The 14,564-nt window shown below is 42.5% G+C and overlaps 1 protein-coding gene across 3 annotated transcripts in view; it reads right to left on the bottom strand.

Annotated features, from left to right (window-relative positions):
- Positions 1–2,110: 2,110 nt before the first annotated feature.
- Positions 2,111–14,564, bottom strand: part of ldlrad4b (low density lipoprotein receptor class A domain containing 4b) — a 244,340-nt gene continuing 231,886 nt past the window's right edge. For all 3 annotated transcript variants that reach the window (XM_030393471.1, XM_030393472.1, XM_030393473.1), the window contains 2 exons: positions 12,855–12,905; positions 2,111–8,840 (listed from right to left, as the gene is read on the bottom strand). In XM_030393471.1, the coding sequence (XP_030249331.1) occupies positions 8,256–8,840; positions 12,855–12,905 (636 nt within the window). In that variant the 3' untranslated portion in view covers positions 2,111–8,255. The remainder of the gene's footprint in view (positions 8,841–12,854; positions 12,906–14,564) is intronic.

The following is a 14,564-nucleotide window of genomic DNA, read 5'->3' on the forward strand; positions in this document are numbered from 1 at the left end:
ACTTCTGTGAAATGTTATGACAAGTTACCAGATGGGGCCTGTCTATAAATAAACCGGCCTCGCTGCCGAAAAATAAGGCAACTTATGTTTTATGCATTTCAACACGTCGCGGGGCTGAGTCAGTCACTCGCTCCTGGCTTAAGAGAATCTTTGCCAACAACTCTTCAACAGAAAACATGTACGGAGGAAGAGGAGACTGTGAGCCTGACCTCAGTCTGACCTGGACTGTGCCACTGCGAAATGAGAACGTTTCTGGAGATTTGGCTGACAGGGGTTAAAACCTCACGTGAAGCTCACCAAAGACTCCAACGCGTAAAAGAATGGAAGCAGTGAAGTATTGTGTATAGTATGTGTGGTCTGCATGAACCCACAGGACAAGTGGCCAGTTTGTCTTAAATGTACCCAAAGTATCAGCAATACAAGTAAAAGTAAATGATACAGCTGTGTCCAAAAGTCTGAGACCGAGTCAACAGACTTTTATTTTGCAAATGTTTCAAATGTATTGCTACTTTTTTTCTGTAGCAGACTTTCATTTCAGCTGAACAATCTGAGTGAAACGCTGAATGTTTAAAAACTGTCCATGACTCTCTGGTATCTTAGTATTTGGTATGTTACTTTAGTGACAGCATGTACTTAAACTGGCATGGACTCTAAACTTGACGGCTCCTTAAGACTTCCTTCATTCTTAACCTTGGACTCATCAGTAAAAAGGACTTGTGTCTGGTCACCCACAGTGAAATTCTGGTATTTCTTAGCCACCTCAAGTGTTTGGCCTTAATATTCATGTCCTGAGAAGCAGTTTAGAAACCTCTGAGACCACAACAACAGGGATCTCTCTCTATTTCAGAGGGAACTAAGCTTCATGTGCTTTACTCAGAATAACAGTTTTGACTTGACACTTTCATTTAACATTTTAAACATTCTTATTATTTCCATTTTCACATGAGATTTTCATTGAGCGTCTTAGTTTTCTACCATTTATTTTCATGTATATATAGACTGTATACTATGGGTTGACTCATTATTGGATCCGATATTCAGAAAGATGCTGATTGCTGAAAAAAAAAACTAGATTTAAAAAAACACAACTCTTGCTCTGATGCTGCATGACCTTTGCAAAGTAACTAGCAACTTAAGTCACTAAATAAACAGAGTACAAAGCACAATTTTGGCCTCCAAATGTTAAGTTTAAAGACGCAGAAACTGGAACTACCAAATACAAGTTGGGAATTACATTATGGGAAATGCTGTGTTCTTGGATGTTGACTTACACAATGCGAGTTTATGTTATACTTAAATAACTGTAGTTATTTGAAGTTCCCACACTAAATAATGTTCAACCCTCATGTTCAGCACTTTTTCTACAGGCCATATCCTAAATTGCCTATAGCTTTATAGAACGGGGGTGATCGATACGTTTGTGGTAGAAGGAGATACATTTATCAGCCGCTTTCCATGCATGTACAGTTTAACTCTTTGAGGGATTGTGCAAAAACTTAATAAAAGGTAAGGTAAAAGGTAATTACTTTTGTGGTAGTTTTGTTCCACATCATTAAAAATGGCAAGACTGTCTGACACAATGCTCCAGCTCACAAGTCCACAGAGGTGATGGCTGCCATCCACAGGGCTGGATTTTAATTCGTTCAACACCCGCCCGACTCACCTGATTTGACACCCTCAGACTTCTACCTCTTCCCCGAGATGAAGGAGGTGCTCGGTGGTCCCCCATTTTGACGGTGATGGTGACCTTATTGCTGCCGGAACCATGTCCAATCAGCATGGTTAACATTGAACAGAACTCACTCGTAATGCACCTAACTGTACTGAAATGTGTTATAAAACCATACCTAATAATAATAATAATAATAATAATAACAATAATAATAATAATAATAACAGCATTGGGTGTTGCACTTCGGTGTATCAAGCCTCAACCTGCATCACGGACCAACCCCGGCTTCCAACCAGGCTAATGAGCTGCTGATGTGCCTTTACTCGGGCTCAGGTTATTTGGCAGCGTCAGTGAGGACCGATAAAAAGCTGCTCGCTCCGACTACAGTTATAACATTACAGAACCTCATTATAACACTCAGGGAAAACAACGGAGTCATCACTTTTAAAGTTTTATTCATTACGCTGCAGATGGACTACAGCATAAGTACAAGCATAAAATCTTTGACTACAACAGCACTTAGAGCAACATTTTTTGATTTTTTTCTTCTTTTCTGTAAAAGTATTGCAATAACAGACCTTAGGCCTAAAACCTATTACATCACAACTGCTTAAATAAAAAGAGGCAAAAATACACAACAATTTTACCTCCGTGTCTGGATATATGTATACTGTACTGACTACAGTCATATATATATCGAGACTTGAGCACAGAGGGGGGAGGGGGGGAACGAGAAGGATTCATTTTGTAAATAAAGCAAACCAATGTTACAAAACCCATGATGGAAGCAGTCCTATGGTAACTGTCAAGACAGAGAGAATACCAAACTGTTGAGACGTTATCATTGTTATTATTATCATCATTATTATTATTAAAATCTGGAACGATAAAAACAGCTACTTGTTGTCAGCAGTTGAGTACAGACTTCTGGAAAGAGGGAGCGCGCTGCAGGGGGCAGAAATCAAATAAAAATCAGTCTGAGCCCAAGTTAGTTCTTCAAGCTAGTGCAGGAAACGAAAAAAAAAAAAAAAAAAGGTGTATTAAGAAGGAGAGCCGAGCGGCGCTCCAGTCAAAGTTACAATAGAGACTTTTCAAAATTAAATCTATACAACTGCCACTTATTTGGTGCTTTGAAGAGAAAATGGCGTGTTGCTATGTACATCGTCTATAGATAAGAATGAACATGCTCTGCGGTTATTGTACAGTGTTACGAGTTATCAATCAGTACATACTGTAAATAAATGACTGCAGATTAAACATGACTTTTGTTGCAATATACTGTGCCACATATTACACTGTAATGTTAAAAAATAAAACGTAATAATAAAAGAAAGAAACGTTAAATGACAGTTTTAACGGCATTTTTCACTCGTTTTCATGCTGGCGCAACTTTCCAATCTTGACCAACAAAAAGGGAATGGGCTTTTTTTTCCTCCATGAAATCCTTTAACCAGAGCCCCAGCAGTGCTGAGCATGCTCCACAGATGTATGCTTTGGCAGATATACAAAATTACAGCTGAAATGAACTAAAATATTATCAAGATCTATGAATACAGAAACATATTGTTCCTCATTTGGAAGTGCTGAGGGCTCTTGTGTGCAGTGGTCATGTGTACAGGTCTCCCAAACTGGACAGCTTCGGCTTTTTTTTATACCAACAATTTACAGAGCAAGTTCGTTTTCAGCCGGGGCTTGGCTGAGGTCGTGGCGTTAACACAAACTGATGTTTTCTTTAAATATCTGTGTAATAGAACTATACATTTGCTTGTTGACTGTGGTGAAAAGAAAAACCACCAGCTGGTACCCAAATGATGGCAAGCAGTGTGTGAAAGCTTGGTCTATGATGATCCAATAAACAAGTGAATAATATCCTTTCTCAACAATTTCCTTAATCCAGAGGTTATCTCATCCTTATCATAACTATTATTTATAGCAAAATATTATAAGTAGTAATTTGTATTTGTGTTGCAAAACCATATTGTAAGCATACTTTGCAAACCATGTTTTCTCATAAAAAAAGACAAAGCACATTTTTAACTGTAGGCATTTACAAATTTGATGCTGCCTTCTTAAAATTCTTATATTGTCTATACATTATATTACATTATTCACAACATTTTTTTGTGGTTTCTACCCATTGGGTAGGATATGTGCATAATATATTCAAGTTATATACAGCACCTTACAAACAAACATAAAGAAAGACAGACTACTGAAAAAAGCACCGTTGGAAGTGAGGCACAACGAAGGTGGGAGCTTTTTGAGTGCAAGTGGGTTCCTATGTCTGCTCCACACGCTGGTCAAATTACCGGTTGGGATGGCTACAGGTGCTTGGCCGGGAGGGATCGCTTCTGTCTGGCGGAATGGAAGCCAGAACGCTCACAAACAATGCCGGTGCACAGGTCGTGACCGGAGCTCAGGAGCGAGAAAAACGGTCAAGGTTGAGCTGCAGCTTGGAGAGGCAGCAGGTGTTATGCTACACCAAATGTATAGTTTCGAGTGGATCTCGAACTTTACTTTACAAAAAGACACAGCTGGTCTTTTTTGGCAAACCTGACGAGCCTTTTCTCACATATCTGTGTTCCATTCTGCCAGACAGGGGATCAGGTCCCAGGTAAGGCACCTGTAAGGATTCCAAGCAGCAGTTTGACTGAGGTGTGGTCTGCTCAAACATGAACATTAGGCACCTTATTTACTCACATAATAGTAACATGCAAACCTCCTTGTAGAAAACATAAAATTCATCTTTATATCCTCAATTTACAAGCTATGACTGCGCAGACAGAGCAAGGCAAGAAAAAAAGAATAAACAAAAGGAAGGAAGAAAAGGAGGGAAAAAAAGCGGGTTTTGAAGCAGGTCTGTGCAGTCACAGGCAGAAGTGTTGGGACAGTAATGGACTTACTAGGTTTTCTGTGAAACAAAATGTCTTAATATGCAGTCTTGCAGGAAAGAAGACCACGCTGTGTCTCAACACTTGTGTTTTGGACTGCAGGGGGTCAGATTTCTCTCCTTCTAGTTGTGCATGAGCTGAGGGGACAGTTCGGGGGTGGGGGCTCGGGGTTTTGTGGGGCATGAGAAGCAGCAGTAGCAACAATAGTAGCAGCAGCAGCAGCAACAGCAATAGCAGCAGCGATGTAGTAACACACACATACACGACTGTAGAGCCAGATGGACACACTGGGACACATGCATACATTCAAACACACTGATGCCAACAGAGAGCGGAAGGCTTCACCTCTGCCTTCGTGACATCTGAACGCTGTGAAATCAAAGGTGAGCTCTACATGCACGAGGAGGGGAATGAGATTCTCCTTCGTCTACAGGAGTAAGTGCAGGTTCCAAGTTTGATGTTTCAACTGGGATTCAGCTCAGCGAGAGGCTGGATTTGTCTCACGTGATGCCTTCAAATTCCCTTCACACTCTGGCAGCAACTAGCATCAGTAGATAACCAAATGTTTTTACGTGCGAGGGACAGCGATTAAACCCACTGGATCAGAGCATAAAAGGTGCACGTGTTTCAATTTCACAGCTGTTTTGAGGAGATGTGTTTTCTTTAAAATACAACTCGCTATTTTGCGACATGAAAGTTCTTGACATTGAAACCTAGAAAATTCTCAAATTCTCTGTCCAAAGATTTTGCACATATTTCATTTGCTCAGATCTACCATGAGCTGTCTCACCACCATCCATCCATTTGGCTTACATTTTCAGCTGTTAGCAGCTCCTCCACTTCCTGTGTGCATGGCATGGGACCTTTTTTCAGAAAAAAAACGTGTACATTGGTCAGAGGTGAGAGTCAAAAATCCCATTTGATCACGATTAAATTGTGCCATGAACATGATGTTGGACAATTTAAAAGATAGTTTTGCTGGTCACAAAAGTCACAGCCATAGAGATGGTGAAAACCACTTAGAACTACACTGTCCGCTTGTATAACCAACATGTCCGTCACCTCGCCACAGAGAAAGTACTTAAAGATGTTGAAACTGACCATAAATCTGGCCATATTGGAAACTGCAGTGATGTAAACAGGGAAGTTAGACCGTTCTGTGAGCTGCCATATATACAGGACCAGCTCTACAAAGCTTCAGTCATAGGTTTTGTGAGTGACTGTTGGGTGTACAGTCTTTCTAATGATGTATTTTCAGTCTTATACTTGCAGCCAAACTGCATCTTTCTGTGTCTCATCTCTGAAATTAACAAACATCATATGTGTAATTCACAATTCAAATGGGATCATCATGTATTTTACATATGTATGTGCCCTCGCCATTCACTTCCATACAGATTTTTTTCTGAAATACAGTCGCACGGTGGTCGAGCAGAAGGGGAGGGACTTCGCTTCTCTCACGACATGCTGACCTTTTTGAGCACACACCATTTTACACTTTTTTCAGTATCCACACACAACATACTCAAAACCTGCTGAGAATCGGTATGCTGTCTAAAACTGGGCCATAGAGTGTGAATCTGCTGGTTCACCACGAGCAAGAAAGGCAGAGTTTTCCTTGTGCGACTTTAATGGAACCTGTGGGGCGGAACTGTTGCGTGCGCTTTTCTCAAGACTCTTCACCGAGATAATAAACATCTCGCATCTCGCTGAAAGCTTCATCGGTGATGTGCTAATATAGACCGTGCCAAATAATATGTCCTTGAATCTCTAAGTTTAGACAAAGCAGTCGATTAATAAATCATTCAGATAAACACAGACATGCAGACACACACACACACAATGGAGCATTAAGTACTTTCTGATTGTTAAGAGGTTGAATCAACACACACACACACACACACACACGGGGGGGGGGGGGACAGGACTGCACTAGCACACTGCCAAACAAGGGCTCCACTCCAGTCTCCACTTTAAAGGGCTTGGCGGACTCTGCATCATTTGAACACACTTTTTCTGCACGCAGATGGAAGGAGGGATGATGTACAGTGTTTACGAGAAACATTGTTAAGCTGGGTTAGGGTAGGGGTGGGGGGGTGGGGTGGGCACTGGTGTTGAATGCAAACAAGATAGAGAGACAGAGAAAGCGCAAGAGCAGAGGAGAAGGCAACGATGAGCAGAGAAAAAGGCTTGATTTTTCAAAAAGGTTTTCTTTTACAAAAAGGACCCTCCCATAGCCCTTTGACTTCGACCACAGACAGTTCTCATTTAAAACCTGATCGCTGTGCTGGCGGATACAGACAGGAATCTTCACTTTGTGTTGTCTTGTTGTTTTTTGTGTGTGTGGCTTTAGAGACATGAAGATGTAGAGCCAAGCCTCTTTTTTTTCTGTGTTGTGTTTTCATTGTCACGGTGGCGGGGGTTCGTGTTCAGTGTGGCTGTTGGCAGAATGCACTGTGCATGTTGAGATGAGCGGGGGGGGGGGGGGGGGGGCACGCAGGAAACAGGAAAGAGGAAGTGTCAGTTACTCAGAGGTCAGGACAGAGGTGAAAGTGAAGAATCTGCTGTGACCAGGCTGATGGATGGACCGTTCGATATGTTTTTTTGTTTTTTTTAATGGAGCCGTGTTATTCTTGGTTAACGTGATATCAACCAGCTGGCCAGACTTCCCAGAAATGTTCGAATGGAGCATGTCGGATCTTGCCAGGCAGCTCTCATCTTTCTACGAGTAAGACATGTTTCGTCCACCCAGCGGCCGGTCATGAGGCTGATATCTTCCCCACTGAAGTGTTCACAAATGTAGGCAAGGTTACTCTCTCACTAAGTCTCACTGTGCCTGTGGTGTTAGCAGACAGAAGTTGTAGGCTGGGTACGAGTATTTCTTGTGGTTCTCAAAAAAAGGAGGGATATAAGCTTATAATACTTGTTGTTGTTTTTTTTTTTTTTTGCTCCCAACTGTTTTAACAACTTTGGAGCCAAAGTTCAGTCAGTCAGTCCATTCATGAAAAAGAAGAAAAAAAAGAAAGGAAAAACAAACACATCATCATAATTATTATCATCACATAGCATAATCCCTCTTTTCTTTTACAACAAAAAGATAGTGCAACTTTTAGATAACTTTTCTTTTTTGTGTTTGTTTTTTGTAAATGTTAGTACAAGTCATTCCCCCCCTTTGCTTTGCTTCCTCGTGAACCTTGGCACTAAGATTTGGGTTTGTGAGTATCTCGTTTTGTTGTGTTCTCTGTAAGTCCTTGATTCTCAGGTCTCTCTTTGTGCACAGATCCTGGTCCAGAAAAAAAAACAAGAAAAACACTGTCCTCAGTTCCCAGGGGACAGAACCGTCACCCGAGGGGACAAAAAAAGCAAATTGTTTCAATCTGTGTGTTTCTTCCTCATGAAGAGGAAATAAAAACTCTCCACGCAGTGCATACATCCTGCCAGCAGTGCTAGCTGTTTAAAAATTCTAACATCGCAAAGAAACTGAAATGAAATCAACTCTTGCTTCCTCTCTTTCCTTGTTTTGTTGTAGCTAAGGTTGATATTTATTTGTGCATGGGAGTGTGGAGAGAGGACATGAGAGACAGAGAGACAGAGAGCGATAGAGTCCACTGCTTACAGGTGATTGGGGTTGAAGAGGAGAGACAGTTTTAAGTCTGGGGTGGGTGGCCCCACCTGCCCCCCTAACCTTTTCTTCACACCAGGTCCTCTGGCTGGCCGTCCTTGGCCTTGGCAGGTACTATTGTGCTTTCTGATTGGCTCTGCTGCTGGATCGTCCTGCTCCCCGGCCCCCCCACCCTCTGGTTATTGCTGTGCTGGTGTAGAAAGAATGCTGAGCCGGGGTAGTGACCCATCACCTCGCTGTACGCTGGCGGGGGGCCCTCCATGCGCCCGTGGCTGCTGGAGTTGGCTGCACTGATGCCCGAGTTACTGCTCGGCGGCTTCGGGCCGCCTCCTCCCATTCCACCCCCTCCCACCCCCACCCCTCCCAGGCTCCCACCTCCTCCCATGTCAATCAAGTCACTGTCGTAGATGGTCCGGTTGGGCGGCGCCCTCACCGACTCGCGGTTGAGCTCCATCTGCTGTTCGGGGTCGCGGAGCTGCAGGGTGCAGGGTCCCTGGTATGGCGGGGGCTCCTCACCATCCGACAGCGAGATGGTGGGTGGCAGGTCGATCTGATGCTGCAGGTAGGGGTAGGTGGGCTGGAAGCGGCTGAAGCGGTCGCGCTGCATGAAGGAGGGAGCGGTGAAGCGATCCCTGGCCTGGGGAGCGTATAATACCTGAGAGGAAGACAGAGACAGAAGGAGGAGAGTAAGAAGAAGGCAGGGGAGTATAAGGGAAAAGAAGAAGAGTGAGGGAATGAAGAGGAGGATGAAGGAAGGGGGCAATACAAGGAAAAAAAAGAAGAATAAAGAACGTCAGCACAGTTATAACAGCTAATTAGCATTGACAGGCAACATGGTTTAAGCAGTAACACAGTATTAATATTTTTTCTGATATATACCACTATATAGTATAGATACAAAACAAGCTACTGTTAAGTGCAGTGAACTGTGTCCCACTGTAATGTACTACATTTGAAAATAACTACCACTTCTAGAATCATTAGTTCTGACTGGTGAATTTAGTAAGATGGAAAGCACAATCTAATGACAACGTGAAAAAGTGACATTAAAAATGTTAAGTACTCTGAGTGGTCGGTGGATTAACAACACATACAACATCTGCCCGTTAACACTCACACTTGTGGCAATGGCATCAGGAGCAGTTTAAAGTTCAGAATCTTGCCCAGGGGCACTTTGAATAAGGGTGGATTAAACCAGTGAGCTTCTGATTAGTGGACGACCCACTCTACCTCCGGAGTCACACTCCCAACCTCGTTTGGCTTGCCTTTACATGCAACCCTCTACCCAGGCTGTATATGCCTGTGAGCAATTCAACGCAAGAGTGATGCTGTATTTCCTTCTCAGAGAGTTTAATCTGAAAAGAGTCCTGAACAGGTAAAAAATTTACTGTTATTTGAAAAAGAAAAAGTAATATTAAAAAAACTTAATATCAAATATTTTTAAAGCATTTTTAACTGTTAAGAAAATACATTTCTCTGCAAACACACCTGATTTCAATGTAAACACTATACGCCAATAAATGTTGATTAAGGTTCTCAGTCATCCAGGACATTATAGTTTCTTGAAAAAATGTCCCCCTTCATTCAGTTCTAATGAACTGGAATAAACAATCCAATTAATGCTGATCGTGTTGCAGCAACAACACCCATCGATGTATCACCAATTGGTTATTAACGACACAGCATTGTAATTAGAGTAAAGACCCAAAGTGCCTTCTCCATCTTCTGACATGTTGCATCATCTTCAGCTTTTGTCAGACATCTTCACCTCAATTAGCTCTTCAGGCTGTGTCTGCATGGTCCATTTGTTCATTTCTCACATTTCTGTCCAATTCAACACATTTCTACTGTGTCTAGTCATTATCAGAGGGAACCCATTTCAATTAGAGACTGTGGCTTTAAAGGTCAACCCCCACTGAGGGGGGGGGGGGGGGGGGGGGTGCAATGGAGGGAGAGAGACAGAGGAATAGAAAGGGGCCACTGAGATAAGGAGGGAACACAGAAAGCAGAGAGGAAGAAAGAGCCATGGAGATAAAGAGAGGAAAGGGGAGCTAAAATGATAAAGAGCGAAAGAAACAGAAGAGAGAGAAAAAAGAGAAAACGGAAGAACCAGACAGATAGACAGATAGGGAGGGAGAGAAAGGTGCAAAGCTGATAGAGGGAGCAGAGCCAGCAGAGCAGGGAAGCTCTCAGACGGCTGTCTAGACAGTGTCAGGGGAGGTGTTGCTGATTAATGACGCCCCCCCCCCCTCCCCACACACACACACACACACACACACACACACACACACACACACACACACACGCACCCCTTCCACGCATCTATCAGCCACCCACACTCATTGGCTGCATCCTCCTCCGTGTTAGTCTCCCGACGGCCTTTCCCTTTTTTTTTCCAGGTCTCTCTGGCTGCTCTAACGTTGACACCGTTTTTACCTCCTGCATCCTCCAGCACCTCTCTTCTTCTCTGACTCCCTTCAACTGCCTTCTGCTCTTATCGCTCTATCCACCTTACATGCCTGGTTCTCAATCTACGTTCATTTTACACAAGGCTTTTAGCTGGCATGGCGGTCCAATGAAAGCAAATCTGGTGTGTTTGTTTTGGTGCAAACTCACCATGTTGCCAACACAAAATGCCAAAATTGGCTTTGATTGCCAAAGTGTGCGCAGACTGGCCAGCTTAACTTCACACACAACTTTGAAATACTATTGTCTGCAAGTTATTAATTATATCATGTGCTGGGTTGTGTTTCTGAGTGTTCTCTGAACTCTGTTTCTAGTTTTGCCAGTGCATCTCCTACCAACATGACTCGAAAGCCCCTCCATCTGGCACGGACACCATAAAGCAAACACATCACCAGCCACAGTGAATATGATGGCATTTTTTGTGGCTCTGTATTAATGAGTCTTTGAGAAGATGCCAAATTTATTTTGTTTGGAGTATAGTGCCAGACTTGCAAGCTTCAATTCCTGAATGATCAAATATTTACAAGTAACCGAAATGCAAATGTCAGGATCTTTGTGCCGTGACGGTGTGCCTGTAACCGCAGAAGAATAATACCAGGGCAAGCACCTGGAGAATAATTTGACTAAGAGACAAAGAGTAATACGGCAAGCAGATTAGACAAAATATAGATATAGATATAGATATAATTACTTTAATGATCCCAGACTGGGAAATTATTAAAAAGAGATCAATGTGGGTTCAGGCTTTTTTTCTTTCACTTTAATTCATTTTAGTTGGCGTTTTCATAGCCTATACTTTTCCTCTACAGTGGCTCAAACACTGTTAAATGTTTCACTTAGAGCAAATTATCATCTATATGTTGTGTGAATAGTAATATTTCTTTTTCCCACACAGAAACAAGGCCATAGAAATGTAATTCTGCTGGCTGCTTTACGGTACGGAGGCAGCAGGTTTTATGACACAAGACAGGAAGGGGGAGTTTCATTTTGGCACATAGAACCTCAGGATTTCTTGTGAGGGCAGAAAAAAAAAAATAGGACAAGTTGAACTTTCAGTGAAGCCACAGAGGTAACAAAAATCAGATACACAATACACAGTGATTTTTTTAGTGATACATGTTAAATACAAGATCTTTTAAAGAGTGTAAATCACATGATGGACTTTAGTGTTAGTCACATTGGTGGTGATGCCGCCTGAGAAGGAATCACTGTTGCAGAACAAATTGCAATCGTATTGTTTACTTCTGAACATCAAGATACTGTAAATATCTCAATAGATCTAGATACATAATTCTGACAGTTTAGGGTTCTCAGAGTCTTCATGATTATAAATATAAAGCCTAGCCACAGCTCTGCTCGCTCAGCCTCCTCTCATCAGCCCCATTCACACTGTCGTTTGGATGCGGGGATCCTGCACCAATTCTCCGCCTCTGCCTCTGTGTGAATGTCTCTGAGTGGGTGAAGGGTGAAATTTCATCCAGTGCTGATCCGCCTCTGGAGGTAGTATCAGAGGCGCAGTATTGGCGAACCGAACCAGTGTGAATGGATAAGCAGGCTGCGTGTATCGAGGGCGTGTCGGTCTGACAGTCTGATAACTACACAAGTCCTTCACTCAACTAAATACAGAGAAATGTCCCACAAAGCAACGTTACATGACCAAACAGAAGTAACGTAGTAACTGTAACTGTCTTTGGCAACTTGTATGAGGAAAATATACCACTGTTATGCGTGGAGAAGCGTCCGTCCTACTGACTCTTCGTCACATATCTGCCTGACGAGTGTTTGTGTTGAAAAAAAATCACTGCGATGGTCAGCCTCCAGACCGAGACTTCAGTGAACTTTCCCCAAGAAAACAGCCTCCCTCCCCGCAAGTGACGGAGTCAGACTGCGTCCAGTTTACTGATGGTGATTATGTGATTATGTTATATTATCCAGGATGATGGTGGGTCAGGATCTCAATCACTACACATTATAACAGCATCCAAATGATTATAAACAGGTTTAGATTGACAGGAGGACACTGGGGAAACACCTTGAAAACACACAGACGTCAACTTCATGACGCTGCTTTCACGCTGGCTCTGTGTGAACAACCAACGGCGGAGATTTGCCAAACTGCCGCTGGGGCAATAATGTGGCATCTCTGTGTGAAAAGGGCTAGTGAATAGGCTTGGTTTAATAGGGGTTAGTTTCGTGGTCTTACCTCCGAGGCACCTTGTCGAGAGCCGCTGTCTGAAGGCCACAGGCACCCATCCTACATGTCAAAACAGACACAACAAAAACAAGAAAGATGTCTTTAAAAGTGCTTTTAAAGACTGTGTCCACCTGTCTGAGGCTTGTAAGCAAGTTTATGTTTACGCTAGCTTTAGTGTTACTTTCCAATATACATGTTACCAACAAGTATAAGTAACTTTATCTTTATCTATTTATAATGTTGACAAATAAATGATCAACTCTTGAACAGTTAACATGTTTTTGACAATGTGTTAAATCCATGGTAGATTTCTACCTGATAAAGCTTTGGAAATCGTCAATCATTACTACTTTTGTTTGTTTTGTCTGGGATGGTTTTTGAAGTGAGACCATTAAGCTGACGATAGAAAAAAACTTCCTTAACAAAAAAAAGGAGAAAAGGAGAGAAAAAACATCCACTGTAATGAGGACACAAAAGATGAAACAACAACGCGGAGAATTGCCTGATGGCTTCAAACCCAAAATCCTGCCCTTTTTGGAAGTGAGGACAACAAAAGGCAGACGGCTGCCATCTTAAAAAATAGGCAGGATGAAAGCAACAACAAAGAGACGCAACTATCAAATAACTGCAGTTTCCCTCCGTCTATTTGACTTGAGTTTCTTTTCTAAGATGGCTCAGTCAACAGTATTTAGCGAGAAAAAAGAAACATGAAAAGGGGGACAAACATTCATAAACCCTGGTTGTTTCTGTGTCTGTTTTGGGCAAATATCACGGGCTATTCTTTCAGATTGCACTTTCACTGCTACGTGGGTGTGTTGGCTTGTTCCTTTCTGTTGCATGTTGCATTCATGGCATTTTTTTTTTGTGTCTGCTCCAGTTTGCAAAATATCTGTTTCGATTTGATGATATGGGACGGAGAGGGAGAGGAGAGATTAAAAAAGACAGATGAGATGAGAGGGCAATAGCTGAATCAAATGATCTGTAATGGGATAACAGAGCTTATGAAAGCTTCTACATATTTTTTCGGATACTGGTCTACAAGCTGAATATATCAATGGACCAATAAATCTACGTCATGGATCATATTCAGTACCTGACCATTTGGCAGTGGATGCAATTTTGTAATATTCGTACATGCAAGTTTGTGTGTGTATGTGTGTTTATCCCAAAGCGACGACATGTGAGTACGGGTGCAGAGCCGATGCTGTCTAGACGGCGCGGTAGTGAATTAAACATGAAGCCCTGACAGAGTCTGGCTCTGAAGAAACCAATTCTGCAAGTTCACCTAACAGACTGGAGTAAAGCTGCTACCTCAGTGAAACTGGGACAGAGACTCCGACTGGGATAAAAGGATTCATTTAGCTCAGCACAGCTTTACTGGGAACAAACTGGTAAGCTATGTTTGTCCTGCTTCAAAAATAAAGAAATGTACTTTCACAATGAGCACACAGGGACATTCAGTGACAACAGATGAACAGGCAGACAGCTTTTCACTCAGTATCAGTTTAGATCACAATGTAATTGGCATGGGTGCTGAAAGAACAGTACTGCTAGAGCAACCAAACACAACCAAATACAAACTGTAACTCTTTGTCTCACAGACACACACACACACACACAGACACACACACACACAACACACACACACACAGACACACACACACACACACACACACACACACAGACACAGACACACACACACACACAGACACACAACAC

This window comes from Sparus aurata, chromosome 17, assembly GCF_900880675.1.
Source record: "Sparus aurata chromosome 17, fSpaAur1.1, whole genome shotgun sequence".
NCBI lineage: Eukaryota > Metazoa > Chordata > Actinopteri > Spariformes > Sparidae > Sparus > Sparus aurata.